This window comes from Sorex fumeus, unplaced genomic scaffold, assembly GCF_029834395.1.
Source record: "Sorex fumeus unplaced genomic scaffold, SorFum_2.1 ptg000003l, whole genome shotgun sequence".
NCBI classification, from domain to species: domain Eukaryota; kingdom Metazoa; phylum Chordata; class Mammalia; order Eulipotyphla; family Soricidae; genus Sorex; species Sorex fumeus.
In genome coordinates this window covers 44,115,873-44,131,159 of record NW_026606060.1, presented here as the reverse complement: position 1 = coordinate 44,131,159, position 15,287 = coordinate 44,115,873, and the positions used below count along the sequence as shown (strand labels likewise).

The 15,287-nt window shown below is 39.2% G+C and overlaps 1 protein-coding gene across 4 annotated transcripts in view; it reads right to left on the bottom strand.

Moving 5' to 3' along the window:
- Positions 1-3,049: 3,049 nt before the first annotated feature.
- The window catches only part of NEDD1 (NEDD1 gamma-tubulin ring complex targeting factor), a 56,131-nt gene continuing 43,893 nt past the window's right edge, over positions 3,050-15,287 (bottom strand). For all 4 annotated transcript variants that reach the window (XM_056116994.1, XM_056116981.1, XM_056116985.1 and 1 more), the window contains 4 exons: positions 13,561-13,714; positions 12,303-12,459; positions 4,053-4,119; positions 3,050-3,616 (listed from right to left, as the gene is read on the bottom strand). In XM_056116994.1, the coding sequence (XP_055972969.1) occupies positions 3,512-3,616; positions 4,053-4,119; positions 12,303-12,459; positions 13,561-13,714 (483 nt within the window). In that variant the 3' untranslated portion in view covers positions 3,050-3,511. The remainder of the gene's footprint in view (positions 3,617-4,052; positions 4,120-12,302; positions 12,460-13,560; positions 13,715-15,287) is intronic.

Here is a 15,287-nt window from a genome sequence, read left to right as displayed (position 1 = left end):
CTATATAAACCCAGGTTGCTGTCTTGGCTGTTACTATTGATACTGCACAGCGGTAAGGCGTTTACCTTGCACACGGCCAACATGGCTGACCCGAGTTTGATTCCTCCGCCCCTCTCGGAGAGCCCGGCAAGCTACCGAGAGTATCTCGCCCGCATGGCAGAGCCTGGCAAGCTACCCGTGATGTATTCAATATGCCAAACACGATAACAACAAAGTCTCCAATGGAGACATTACTGGGCCCGCTCGAGCAAATTGATGAACAACGGGAGGACAGTGACAGACTCTCCTAGCTGATCACATCCAAAAGTCTGCTAGTGGAAATGTTCATACATGAGCTGTAAAATATATACTTAAGATATTTGGGGGGCAGTGTGCTAATATTAGACATAGTCTACAAGAACCTGAGTGACATCACTGATGCAAAGAAGGCAGTGAAGATGTGCAGTTTTCCCTCATCTATAAGCACACAGCAAAATGAGATAGGACTCTGGGGGACAGGATCACCCTCTCTTTCCTGCTTCTGACCAGACTCCCTGACCTGCACCCCCACATACACACAGCTGGCACCTGCCCCAAGGAACCAGGCCAGGGATTAGTCCAGTTCCACCATGTGCAGAGCCAAGAGCAAAATAAAATGGGGTGTGGCGGGGGGGGGGGGGGTAACAAAGTGGTAGTCCAGAGGGGAGGGCTTTTGCCTTGTGCACGGCCGATCTGGGTTCAATCCCTGGTATCCCATATGGTCCTCCAAATACCGCTATGAGTAATTCCTGAGTTCAGAGCCAGGAATAACACCGGAGCATCGCCAGCTTGTGACCCGAAAAGCCAAAATAAATAAGACAGGGAGGGCTGGCAGTGGGGGTGCTGTTTTAAGTCAAAAACAGCCCTTAACCCCACCTCAGGGTTCAGAGGGAAAGACCCTCACCCCCTGCAGCTTCCAGAAGTCTGTCTGTCTCTGTCTCTCTGTCTGTCTCTGTCTCTGTCTCTCTCTCTCTCACACACACACACATACACACACACACATGCACACGCACACATATACACACAGCCAGCTCCTATTTCCCGACATGGTGCCAACTGTACATGGAGCGGAAAAGTGCCCCAGTGCTTCCTGGAGAAAGACCCTACCAGATTTTTCTAGCTTTCTTTCCAGCCTTGAGAGGTCCAGAGGCAGCTGATTCCTACAAAGAAAGATGAGATAGCCCAAGGCAACACCTACTTCCTCCCTTTCCAGTAATGGTTTCCAACACCCATGTGTTCAGTGAAAAGGAATGTATCATCTGCCTTCTCTGAGATTATTACTTTTTTTTTGTCTTTTATTTGATCTTTGGGTCACAAACTTGGTGCTCAATGACTACTCCTGACTCAGTGCTCAGGAGTCACTCCTGGTGGTGCTATGGATCAAACTTGAGCCTCCTGTATGCAAAGCCCATGCTCAGGACCCAGCTCACCAGCCCTTCTGAGGTTAGTCTAAAAACAGAGGGAATTGGCAGAGTCAAGCTTAGAGTCCAACCCCTTCAAAACAAAACAAAACTGTTCCTAAACTTAAAGTGCAAAGCTTTGAAGTAATAAAAAAAAAAACCTTGAGCATTTACCATTTCCCAGTGACTATGCCAAATTCTTTTGAAGATAAAGAAATCTCCCCAAAGACCTGAGAGACGGTATTAGAAACCATGTTTATCCGCTTTCAGAGAAAATCTTGTTTCTCTCATTCATTTCTCTTGCAAAAAAAAAAAAATATTCCTTTCAGGCAGAGCACAAACTAAAACAAGCAGGTGCAAGCACCTGTCTTGGGACATACCATACCCCATGCTGGATCTGGGGAGCATCCTCCCTGTCACCCCCCCCCCCCAATAAAGAGTGAATGGCCCAGCAGCTTATGAGACCCTCCCACCCCATTTCTGAAGGCAGAAGTATACAGGAAATCCCCAGCTCTGTGTGCACACAGAGCACTCCACAAAGCACCAAGTCTAGGACAGCAGAAACATACTGGCCTGGCCGACAGCACTCCCAACAGCTAACCCACCAATCACTCCTCAAGGTGGGGCTCTGACAAGTCACCTTACAGCTCCAGGCCTCTGTTCCCCAATTCACAATCTGATAAACAGAACGATGTTCCGACCTAGCTACTGGAAAGTTCCCACTGTGTGAGTCACCCTCATCAACAATTGTTATCATTCCGTCTCAATGACTCCCAATGATTTCAAGCAAATGTGGCCACACAACCTCTTATACTTTAGCCCACTGATGTACACAATTTTTTTTGGGGGGGTTAACATACATGCTTATAATCTCGTATACAAGGCTTAAATAGCTCCAGGATGAAATACAGCAATCTTCACACACTTTCCTCTTATGGTGGTGGGAAGGTGATGGTGGTGGGATTGGTGTTTGATTATTATCTGTAATGAACTATTGTGAACAACGTTATAAAAAATAAAATAATACAATTAAAAAATAATTGATTGGTACTATTAAATCTGTTAGATGGCACAGCGGTGGGGTATTTGCCTTGCACGCAGCCAGCCTGGCCAACCCGGATTTGATTACTCCGCCCCTCTCAGAAAGCCTGGAAAGCTACGGAGAGTATTCAATATGCCAAACATAGTAATAAGAAGTCTCACAATGGAGACGTTACTGGGCCCTCTTGAGCAAATCAATGAACAACAGGAGGACAGTGACAGTTTGACAGATAGGGGTGGTGTGGGGAAGGGTAGCCTTTCAGCTTTTACACTGAAAGGAGTTTTCTCTTCCTCCTCTTCTCTCTCCTTCTCTCACCCACTTCTCCCTCTTTTCTCCTTTCTTCCTCTTCCACACCCAGCAATGCAAGGACTCATGACTCTATGCTCAGGGATCACTATAAGGTGGTGCTCAGGGGACCACATAGAGTGCTGGGGATCAAATCCAGATGATCCTGTCTCCTTAGTTGTCTCTCTAACATGAATGCAACAGATAAAAATGTAATTTTTACCCAAATTTTACCCAAATTTCAAAAAAAAGTTATATTAAGTGTTCAGGAAATAGTTATACTCGACTTCAGTTAAAATAATTGCTAATCAACCTTGTGTTTTATTAATCAACTGCAAAAAACACAAACTCTCATTTAAAAACTACTTTGACCATAAAAATAGAAGGTATACAAAACTCTATAATCCTCAAATATTCAAAACAATTTGAAAGGCTGTCAATCACAAATGTTTTTAAATGACTAAAAACATGTAGTCTACTTTCCTGAAAATTTTCTTTATAAAAAAGGGCACTTAGTGGAGCTAAAGATTTTGTAAAGTAAGGAGCCTGTTGACTTTCCTATCAAGCAGATACATATTTACAGTTTTAAATATAAAAATATAAATATATTTGACAGAAAAGATGAAATAATGGTTGGTGAAAAATCCCATCTCCCTTTCACTTGAAAAATTTTTTTCCAGAGACCATGAAAACAATACTGATTCCATGTACTTGTGTATTGCCAGAAATTCCTGAATTGCAAAACATTAAGGCATTCACTGAAATTTCAAAAGTGGGCTCTTAGTCTTTTGTTTTCTTCTCGTAGTCTTTCAATTTCAGCCACCAAACCTTCATTCCCTGAGTATCTTTCCAGTAAAGAGTGCATGTCATTCTAGAAAAAGAGAAAATACTTTTAAAATCAAAGGCATTTCACCTTTATTTGTCAAGTTGTTTTACATATTTTCAACTTTCATTTCTTGTGTTCAATTATGAGCTGAGTATGTCTTGTTTGTACTTAATCATGACTGTTACTTTGCTAATACAAGTGAAAGATCAATGATAAACTTTATGTATTTGGAAAGCTGAGAAGTTGCATATCTGGGGAATTTTTTATTTATTGAGAAAAAAATGGCTGTGGGGGAAAAAAAGTCTTAATTATCACAGGTTTATAAAGGAACTAAATAAATGAACAAAAGTCTATTTTCCTCACTAAATTCTTAAAATTATCTTAGCAATTAGATAAAACTAAGTAAAAATGTATCACTCTTTGATGAATTTTTTAGATTCATAACTCTACATTACTTTAAAATATAATTTGTCACACTTACCAATTGCATATGAAATTGCTTAATCATCTCCACTTGCAAATTCACAATATCCCTATGGCAAGCTTCTCTAGGGAAAGAAAACAGAATTGTTAAGTTTTATCAAAGCTTTAACACTCAAGATTTATATATTTCTCATTATTTCAAATTATAAGATTTAAGAATGATTGTTACAATCATTATACCATTATAAAATTTTATAAATCATAAAAAGTAGCTAGCATTTGCTTAATGTTAGGCACTATCCCATGTACTTTAAGTGTAAGAATTCATTTAATTTTCATAACAAGGTGCAAGTACAACCTTCATTTTACCAATAACTAAGCCACTGAACTAATCAACAATGGTGAGAATATAATCCCAGGGTATCTATGCTCTAGAACTTCCACTACATCATATTTCCTTAAATAGAAATTATCACTTAAGAAACACAGGCTTATATTATAATGAAACAAATAATTCACTAGGTTGCAATGTTTCAAATATTACCAATGCTTCAGCTATTAAACAATACTTCAGAATTAATTCTTATAGTAGGGTGGTTATGGCACAGCTTTTACTCAATAAAATGCTACTAAATTTATGTCAATTTTTTTTCATTATCAAGAATAATAAAAGAAACAGTGACTCACCACAGAATTTATAAACTAGAAAATTACCAATGTTTATTATAGAGCTTTCTTGTGGGTTACTCTGATTCCATCACTTAACTCTTGGTAGAACTTCAAGAAAGAAGTCACAATTGCTAAACTTTGTCTAAACAAAGAAACACTTTCTAAGCTTTTTTTCCTCTTTGGATAAGCACCATGTTCTCTCTTAATTATGTATTTTTCTCTGTTTCTCTCACCTCTTTTTTTTTTCTGTAACCTCTACCCTTTTTTCTGTGAGGGAGAAAAAATTAAATTTAATATAGTAAATGTATTTACTATATTAAGTTTATTTAAATGAAATTATTTTACTTCACACACACAAAAAGGAAACATTTTATTAAAACCAAACAGATTCTGCAATATATTTCTACTGAGTTTGCCTTTTTTTACCAAAAGGTACCATGCCCTATATGTTCTTGAAGAGTGCATCTTTAAAAAGTAGGTTACCGGGAGTATGATGCCACCAGCAGGTCAGTCTGTACCTGTGAGGCGAGTGCATCAGCAGCCTCATGGCACCTTCAGACTTCCAGATACCCCCAAATTGCTGCTGTGCCTTTGGTCAGACCCCAAAAACTTGGGGCAAAGTTTACCAAGAAAGTAAATGGCCAAAGGTTAGGTATGTGGGAAACATACCCACAAACCACCTCCAGCTCAGCTATATAATTGGAGGCATGGACTCTCTGGTTCCTGATTGAACTGCTTAATGTCCAGGATCCCAGAGACTCAGAAACAAATCTCAAAATCCAGCGGCTTTTGGCAGAAATGCGTTCAGTCCCTGCAGTAGGTTACTGGTGATGGGCCAAACCAGATGGGAATAGGTTTCGTGCCTTGGCCTGTTCCTCCAGAGTGCCTCACAGGATGGGGGTGGAGCCAGTCCTGTCCTCCCCACCCCAACGAGACCCCAAGTCATTGCCCACAAACGGCCTTTCTGGCTCCTGATCAAGCTGCTTAATGGCCATGATCCCAGAGGCTCAGAAACAAATCTCGTAACCCAGCAGCTTTTGACAGAAATGCGTCCAGACCACGTATTAGGTTACTGTCTCCAGGCCATCCCAGGAGGGAAAGGATGTTGTCCCTCTGCCTGCTTCCCCTGGCAGCTCAGTGGCCGTCATCCTCCAGAGGCCACTGGACAGTCAGGTTTGGGCCCGCAGTGACAAGACATTTTGGGCCTCATGGGATGGGGGTGGAGCCGGTCCTGTCCTCCCCACCCCAATGAGACCCTAAGTCATTGCCCACGAACGGCCTTTCTGGCTCCTGATCAAGCTGCTTAACAGCCATGATCCCTGAGACTCAGGAGCAAATCTCAGAACCCAGCAGGTTTTGGCAGAAATCCATCCAGATTTAAGTGTTAAAATTTTGGAATTTCAAAATTGCGTGGTCACTTCTGCAGCCACGCAACATCATATGTTATTCATAACCAGAAATAGAAAACAAATTGTCTACTGTTGCCTTTTCAGCAGATCTGAGTGTTGGGTAAAATCTCAAATAATAATGGTGGGTCTGGTGTCAAAATATTGAATGTGATCAAAGTAGAGAGAGAGTAATATGGGAATCACCTGCCCCAAAGGTAGGGGGAGGGTGTGGGATGGGGGTATACTGGGGCTTTTGGGGGTGGAGAATTGGCACTGGTGAAGGTACGGGTGTTTCATTGTATGACCGAGACTTAGACCCGAAAGCTTTGTAACTGCTCTCACGGTGATTCAATAAATAAAATTATAAAAAACAAACAAAAAAATTAAGGTGGAGTTCATGCACAATTCAATCAGCTAATCAGTGGCTGAATAAATAGCAGTACTCCTACATAAAAATAAATACATAAATAAATAAATAAATAAAATAAAAAGTAGGTTACAGGAGTATTGCCCCATGGTTGGAAGCCTGGCACAAGTTGGGGGAAGAAGATAGAGAAGGGACCACTATGACAATAATAGTTGGAATTGATCACTCTGGACAAGAACTGAAGGCTGAAAGTAGGTAAAGGGATATACATGATAATCTTTCAGTAACTGGACTGCAAACCATAATGCCCAAAAGAGGTGGGGGAGGGAGGGAGAGAGGAGGGATGAGGGAGGGAGGGAGAGAGAGAGAGAGAGAGAGAGAGAGAGAGAGAGAGAGACGGAGAAAGAGAGAAGGAGAGAGACAGAGAGAGGAGAGGGAGTGGGAAAAGGAGAGAGGGAGAGAGACAGGAAGAGAGACAGAGACACAGAGAGAGAGAGAGAGAGAGACAAAGAGAGAGAAGAGAGAGCACCTGCCATAGAGGCAGACTTGGGGTTGGGGAGTATAAGGAGATAAACTGAGAAAATTGGTGATGGGAAATGTATAATGTGAAAGGAAGGCTGTTGGAACACTGTATGAATGAATGTAACCCAATCATGAACAACTTTGTAACTGTGTATCTCACAGTGCTTTAATTAAAAGAAAAAAAAAGTAGCCTAATTTCCTGTCCTCAAGATTAATGTTCTATGTATCTAGGATTTTCTAATTCATACTGGTGTTTACATGATCCTGTCTACTGACATTTGGATTGTTATAAACAATCATCTATCTCCCAATATGCAAGTATGAGTATCTATAGATGACATATCTAAGAGAAGAAATGCTGTTAGACATTTGATGCAGGTGTGTTCAGTTTTACAAAAATAATGCATTTTTTTTCTGAAATGGTATCAATAGACATATTACGATCAGAAAAATAAGAGTTCCTCTTTCTCTACATCCACACTTGTCATTGCTAAGATATATGTATACACACACACACACACACACACAATTTGTCTTTTTGGGTCACACCAGGCAATGCTCAAGGGTTACTTACTGCTGGCTCTGCACTTAGAAATTACTCCTCGTGGTGCTTGTGGAACCATATGGGATGCCAGGGATATCAAACCAGGTTCAGCCACATACAAGGCTAATGCTCTGGTTGCTTGTACTATCACCTTAGCCCCAACACTGCTAAGATTTTTACAATATATTTCCTTCAAATGGTTATTAAATGATATTGCATTGATTTCCAGTTCTCTAATGACATGACAAAGCATCCCTAAGCTCCTACTATTATTATTCTGTATGACTGTTTATAATTCATGTTTTTCTACTGAATATATTTTATGATTCATTTACATAATCTGACAAATCTGCCATACTGCAGTTAACTTTTGTCCTTTCAATTTTAATAATAATAAATAGCTTTCATAAATATATTGCCCAAAATGAGAGAGAGATAAAGAGAGAGGGAGAGAGGGAGAGAGAGAGAGAGAACTTGCAGCATGGAAGGTGGTGGGAGGGAAACTGGGTACATTAGTGGTGGGAAATGGACACTGGTAGAGGGATGGGTATTCAAACACTGTATAACTGAAAATCAACTGTGAAGATTTACTAACCTATTTTTATAGGTAATTTATTTCCTTATTTTCCATATCCTAAAGTCATAGTTTCTCTTACAACATATTCAATTCTATCACATTTAGCATTTACTTTATATGGAAGAGACTTTAACAGGGAACCATACTTTGCTCAGGGATCACTCCTGATAGGTTCAGGGGACCATATGGGATGCCAGAGATTGAACCAGGTGAACCCGTGCAAGGCAGGTGTGCTACCCACTATACTCCAGACCTCCATACTTATTTTATATGAATAACTAAATGTCACACTTCACTAACTTCCATATTTTCCACACTGATCTACAATATTTCTTCTGTCATGTCACATTTCCATACACGCAGAGGTTTCTTTCTGGACTAGCTGATCCTTTTGACCAATGCTCCACACTTTTAAAATTAGTTAATTAAGTCTATCCATTTGACAGACAAGTCCCCTTCAACTCTATTCTTCTCTAGTGTATCTTGGTTATTTTTTTAAATTTTCATTTTGGAGGGCTGGAGCAATAGCACAGCTGGTAGGGTGTTTGCCTTGCATGCGGCTGAACTGGCCGACCCAGGTTCGATTCCTCCGACCCTCTCGGAGAGCTACCAAAAGTAGCTTGCCCCCACGGCAAAGCCTGGCAAGCTACCTGTGATGTGTTCGATATGCCAAACACAGTAACAACAAGTCTCACAATCTTATTGGTCCGGATCAAGAAAATCCAGGAGGACAGTGCTACAGTGTTTCATTTTGGAATCACTTCATCATCTTTTACCAAACACCCACTTAGATTTGTTGGAATGACACTTAATCTATAAATTAAGTTAGGAAAACTGACATGTTCATAATATTTTTTTAGTTTTTTTTTTTCAGTGCAAATGCTTTCTTAAAAAAAAAAGTCTATCAAGATTTTTATTCCTAAGTACCCTTTCCATTGTTGTGATTAAAAACTGTATTACAAAGAAAGAAAAATGAAGGCATCAGAGGATCATTAAGGTAGCCAGACCTTAAGGACCGCAGTCCTATAAAGAAGGGAAGTGTACCAGGAAAGACGGCTGACTTCTATCTTGCAGTCTGAGGGAGACACAAATTACAGGTCAGGGGAAAAGGCTGAGCTCAGAGACAGCAGTGGCCTGCAGCAGTTTCAATAGGTGGGAGAACATTAGAATCTGGGCCTGCCAAGGCAGATAAGATGAGGCCATAAGATGATCACCAGGAGAGGGGATGCCTCAAGAGAAGTAAATCTGACACTGAAATTTCCCCGCTCGGTATCTGTTCACTTTTAAGCAATGCCTGTGCTGGACTAGGTGGTAGGAAACCAAATAAAGCAAGCTGAAGAACAGGTCAAGTATTCTTGCAATTCTGCGACTGCTAGGGAAATACCATCGTCAAAGCTGGGCATCCACCAAGTGAAAGGAATGGTTGGGTAGTTCAGACATTCAGCTGGTTCCTGGGAACAGAAAAGCCCTGATCCTAAAATTAAAGGCAAACCAGAAATAAGGTGCCCAGACCGAAGATTAGACACATCAAGCTGAAAATCAAGATGCTATGACCAAAACAACATTCGATTTTCTTTAATGACAGCAGAAATGGATCTAGACTTCCAGCCTAATCACGAGGATGTCAGTTTTAAGATACAAAAATGTCTTTTAAAATTCAACCAGAGAGCAAAGAAACCTAAATGAACAAAAATTTAAAAAACAAAACAAAACAAAAGGATAGGGTCCTCCTAGGGGAAGAGAAAAACACATGATTCTTTTCATCCGCAACAGAACAGAGCAAGAGAAAGCAGCTACCAATAGGATGAGGGGAATTAGCTGAAGTTTTCACCAATTAGGGGGGGGGGAAAAAGTCATGTGAAGACTAACAAGATAGTTTGGAATCCCAAAGAGTCTCAACTACAAAGAAAGTTAGTATTCACTCACCCACTTTTTCTGAGAATTTCATGGAATGCTTATGTAAAAAACATGGGGTCAGAGAATGAAAGGCCCCCTATGATACACAGATGAACTGAGCCAGGTAATGAATTAGGGCAAAGAACTGCGAATATCCCCTCTGGAAACTTCATCGCCCTTTTGGGAAAGCTGCCTACAGAGCTGAAGATGATGGGCCAAGGAACCCCTCAACGTGCTTCTCTCTGCCTCCATAGTTAAGGGGTACTTCTCCAGGACCTGCTAAAAGGCACAGCAGGTAAATTTATAGAAATCCCGAGTCATTCTGGGTTCCAGGGGTTCCAGGAAGTGGGGGTCCACAGCTGATGGAGGCTCAGAATGAGAGCATTCCCACTCATGCCCAGAGGCAGGCAAGGCCTACTAAGGGCTAAAGACAAAGAGGAGCATCTTTTAAAGTCAGCCTCATCAACTGAATTGCTCACTTAGGTGTTTCCAACACTGCCTTGGTCACACACCATATTTGTTAGTGATGACCAAACCATTCTACTCGTTGACCACAGAGAGGCATTTCTGAAAAACCTCAAATTCATTAAAACTATTACTTTTAATTTACACATGTTATATACATATATATATATATATGTTATATAATATACTAGAATGATTTTTCCATTTGTAATATTGTATGCCTACAACTTGGGCTGGAGCAATAGCACAGCAGGTAGGGTGTTTGCCTTGCATGCAGCCAACCCGGGTTCGATTCCTCCATCCCTCTCGGAGAGCCCAGCAAGCTACTGAGAGTACCTCGCCTGCATGCAAAGCCCGGCAAGCTCCCCGTGACGTATTTGATATGCCAAAAACAGTAACAACAAATCTCACAATTTGTTGTGAGACGTTACTGATGCCCACTCGAGCACATCGATGAGCAAAGGGAGGACAGTGCTACAGTGTGCTACCACTCAGCTTTCAATAATAACTCTGTAAATCACAGATCATTAATCAAATTTTTAAAAAATTGAAAAATTAAGAAAGAATAGCAGCACAGTTTAAGCTTTAAGAATAAGACTTTAAAAAAAATTAGTGGCATTTGATCATAGGTGAAAGAAGATTGAAGGATTGAGGCTGTCAAGCGGAAGGAAGAAGCAAATGGTACTTGATGGGGAGGATCACTAAGTACGTGCCATGACAGCACAAACAGACCAAGAGGCAGGGGACAGAATGAGGATGGGATGGAGGCGGAGGGCTGCTGCCTTCAGTGTGTTCATGTGCTTCATCAACTGTGTTCATTTATCAGCCATGTTTACGCGCTTCATTTTAGCTGCTGTTAGAGGAACTAAGAAACTTATTTACCACTGTCTCATCACTGCCCTATTTGCCAGTCACAAATGAATTAATCCACATTATGAAAACATGTACTTATTCCAATTAAACTAGAAGGTCCTCATGGGCATTTTATGTCTTGTTTCATATATATTAGGCAACTATAAATACCAAAATTATGACTTTTCTTTAAAAGTGAAGAGCATGTTAGCATTTTAAAATACATATTTTAACACTTTGAAACATTAAAATGAAGTCTGCACAACAAAAACTACATGTCCTCTCTCATATTCACACTCATAATAATCCAGATCTCAGCTAATACTAAATAATTAAGTTGAACAGAAAAAAAAAAGACTCTAGTAATTGAAAATAGCCTCCAGGGGCAGGAGAGAGAGAGTTCAAATAGACTATGCAAACCCATCTTTTTTCATGGGAGGTATGGGTTCCACCCTACACACTGCATGGTCCCCAGATCACCCCTTGGAGAGGCCCCAAGTACAGAGCTAGGAGCAGACCACAGCATTACTGGGTATCGTCCAAAAAAAATTTTTTTTTAATTTTAAAATCCTCCAAAATATATTGAGGCTAAGTTTTAGAAAGCAGTTGTCTCAAACACATTCTTATAATACTTAAAATTTAAAAGATCAAGAGAACAAGAGAAATCTGGCAAGACCTTTAAATTAACTACAATAGTATAATAAATAATATGCAAATACTGCTTGTGAGAATCCTGTCTGAGCTGGTCTAAATCTGTACACATCCTGGTGATAAGAAAAATTCATGCTAGCAGACTAGGTTGCAGGCAAAGTCATCTAATAATACTCCCAGGTAAATGTGCCTTTTTCGGCTGATCTTTAATAAATTCAGTACATCAAATTCCACAAAACTCATGTTTTCTATGTTTTTATAGGCAAGAATCTAGGTAGAAGCAATTGTCACCAATATTACTTTATAGTGCTAATTTTACACTAAATAAAAGAGCCAGTGAAGATTTAGAAAGAAGAAATAATTTTCTCAATTATTACCTAACGTCATCCAATGTTTCCTGTATCATGTTCTGAATAAAACGGATTTGTACAGATGTCAATGGTGCATTTGTCAGATTATTTCCAATGGTATCAACTATTTTTTCTGATAGTGAGCTGGCAACTTCAACAGTGACAGATGAAGCTATCTTTGGAACTGAAATAAAAAATGGAAAAAATATTAATAGTCAGCTTAGATGAGAGAAATCAAACATTTCTAAATAAGATTTGGTGTGAGAAAACTTAACATACTAGTAAAGAACATGTTCCTGTGACATTTGGAAAAATTCACTGGAATACAAATCTTACAAACTCTCTATAACATTATTTCTGATACTCATTTATCCATATATAAACTGTCAACTGTCTAATGTAATAACATATGACAGAGGGATTAATCTTGAAGAATCTTTGAACCATTTCCTTTTATAAAAGATGAATGTGACAAGCTGCACCACAAACTAAATAAACCAAGACTATTAAAAACAAACAGAAGAAATATAGAAGTAACGTAGTGCTGCAGGCAAAGTCCCAGAATTTAAGCTAGTGCAATATATCCACAGAAACCTTAAAAAAAAATATAGCTTTCTATATAAAGGAGCTGTTTCTGTACAAAGAGTTGTTTTGTATAGATAACTCTTAAGAGCTGAACCTAATAAACTGGATGAAATCTTTAGGGCCTATGGCATGAACTCTACAGACAGGACATTAATTCAGAAAAATACAAATTCTGATAGCTGATGACACATTCTCAAAGGGTTCTACATTATTATCCTGTATGTGCCATACTAGAGCAAGACTCTTTCATGTCTTTCATTTCAAGACTCATCTCATTGAGCACAGAGCTCAATGAGATGAGAGCATGCCTTCTGTGCCGAAAGGCCTAGATTTGATTCTTGGCACCACATGGCCTGGTCTTCTCTGAGCACCGCTGGGAGAGACACCTATGCATTGAACTGGGTGTAACCCTGGAACACCACCAGGTTTCCTGGGCAAACCTCACTCCTCTCTCACCTACCAAGATGTCACATTTGACTGAAAATAAAATCCAGACCACGAGAACAAATTCACTGTGGTTGAATTTATCCATTCATAAACACTTCATCGTTTTCTGTAAGAGCTGCACAACAGAAGTGTCCATGAACTTAAAGCTTCTGGAAGTTTTATAGTCCTTAATCATTCTATTCATTCTTTCTAATTTAAATAATGTCATTTTCAACTTAACTCTTTTAAACATGAAGTCATTTTATGTACTTACTTGGAGTTGAGGATCCATTGATTGCGGGTTCACATATTATTTGGCTTTCAATTTCTTTCTCTGCCTTTTCAAATTTCTCAGGACTTCGTGTTTGGTTAGAAGACGAAGAGGTATTAAGAATTCCAGATTCCACACCAGAGATCAACTTTGCAAACTTAACATTTAAAATAAAAATATTAGTATATAATTTTTGTTTTTACCCATATTACTCGTACACTATGTATCTACTTTTCTCATTTTATCTCAAACAGATAGGGCCAGGCAAAGGAAAAGAAGAGAATATAAAAGGGAAATATGCTAAGACTTCAGGCAAAAGTCAATCACCTATTTTTCAATGACCTCTGAAAAATAGGTCAAAGATTGAATATCTGTATAACATAATGAGGAAAAGGCCATTTAGTATGCATTTGCTGTTGAGTATAATTAAAAATAATAATCACAGCTCACATTCCACCATTGCTGCCATCTAAGTTCATCTACCAACCTTGTTTCAGACTCAAACTTCAAAAGAGATCAACTAGTCACAAAAAATATCTCAGATACCTGTTCCAGGCTGAAACCTCTGGGGCTATCTCAGAGTTGGGGTGGGCCAGTTCCTGCCAAAACAAAGCTCTGGCAGCTGCTTTCATGCCCCAAGGATGCCACCATGTCTCTGGCCAAACTACCCTGTTAAATATTTTGGATTTTCTGGAGCAATGTGCAAACTCTACAACACTGATATCCCAATAGGTCAAAGATTCCAGATGGATGGGATGTAACGTAGAAGCCAATGAATCTCAACTAACAAAAATATTAACATAGAAGGCTTAACTAGCAACAACAGCTTAAGAAACTCTCAGATAAGGACTTAATATTCCCCACTGTGAGATACAATGCTCAACATTTTCTTCTATGGAAATATTTTTTTAACATTCCATTAGCCATTTGGTGGTAAAAAGCACATATAAAATAAATTATTGTGGGACTACTCTTGGGGCAAGCTTGAGGGGTGATTGGGAAAACGGAGACAATGGGAGAGAGAAGGTGACAGTGGAGGTGGGACTAGTGTTGGAATATTGAATGCCTATAACAAAGCATCATAAACAACTTTGTAAACCATGGTGTTTAAATTAAGTGGTTGGGGCAGGTGGGGGGGGTGTCAAATAATAATCACAGGAAAAGAAAATATTTCTCAAATTCTCATGTGGGAACCAGTTAGAAATATTTGGAAAATAGGTCAAAGACAGCTCTACTTTTTGAATTGATTATTTTCAATTATCATTCTAAAATTAAAAATATGAAAATACAAATATATTTGGACTGGAGAAATAGTATAGTATCAAGACTGACTGGTGTTCAATTCCCAGAACCCCATATGGTCCTGAGCCCTCCCGGAGTGATCTCAGTAGTAAATTCTAAATACAGCCAGGTATGGGCCAAAACTCAAAGAAAAAAAGAAAAGAGAGAAGATAAAAATACAGATCTACTATACATTTAGCCGTCCTGAAAATATTTAATAATTTTAAACACAAATAATAAACTAACTTCTATATAAGATATGGTATCATAGAAAAAGGTAATAATGATGAGTTTTATTTTCTGACAATTTACTCTGAAACTTAGGATGAATGACTTCACCATCAAATTAAAACTTTCTGTTGTTACAATGGAAATTCAAAAAGAATTCTGGTATAACACATTCTTAGAGAGTTAAGAATCTTGTCACAGAGAAAAGTAGGATAAATTTA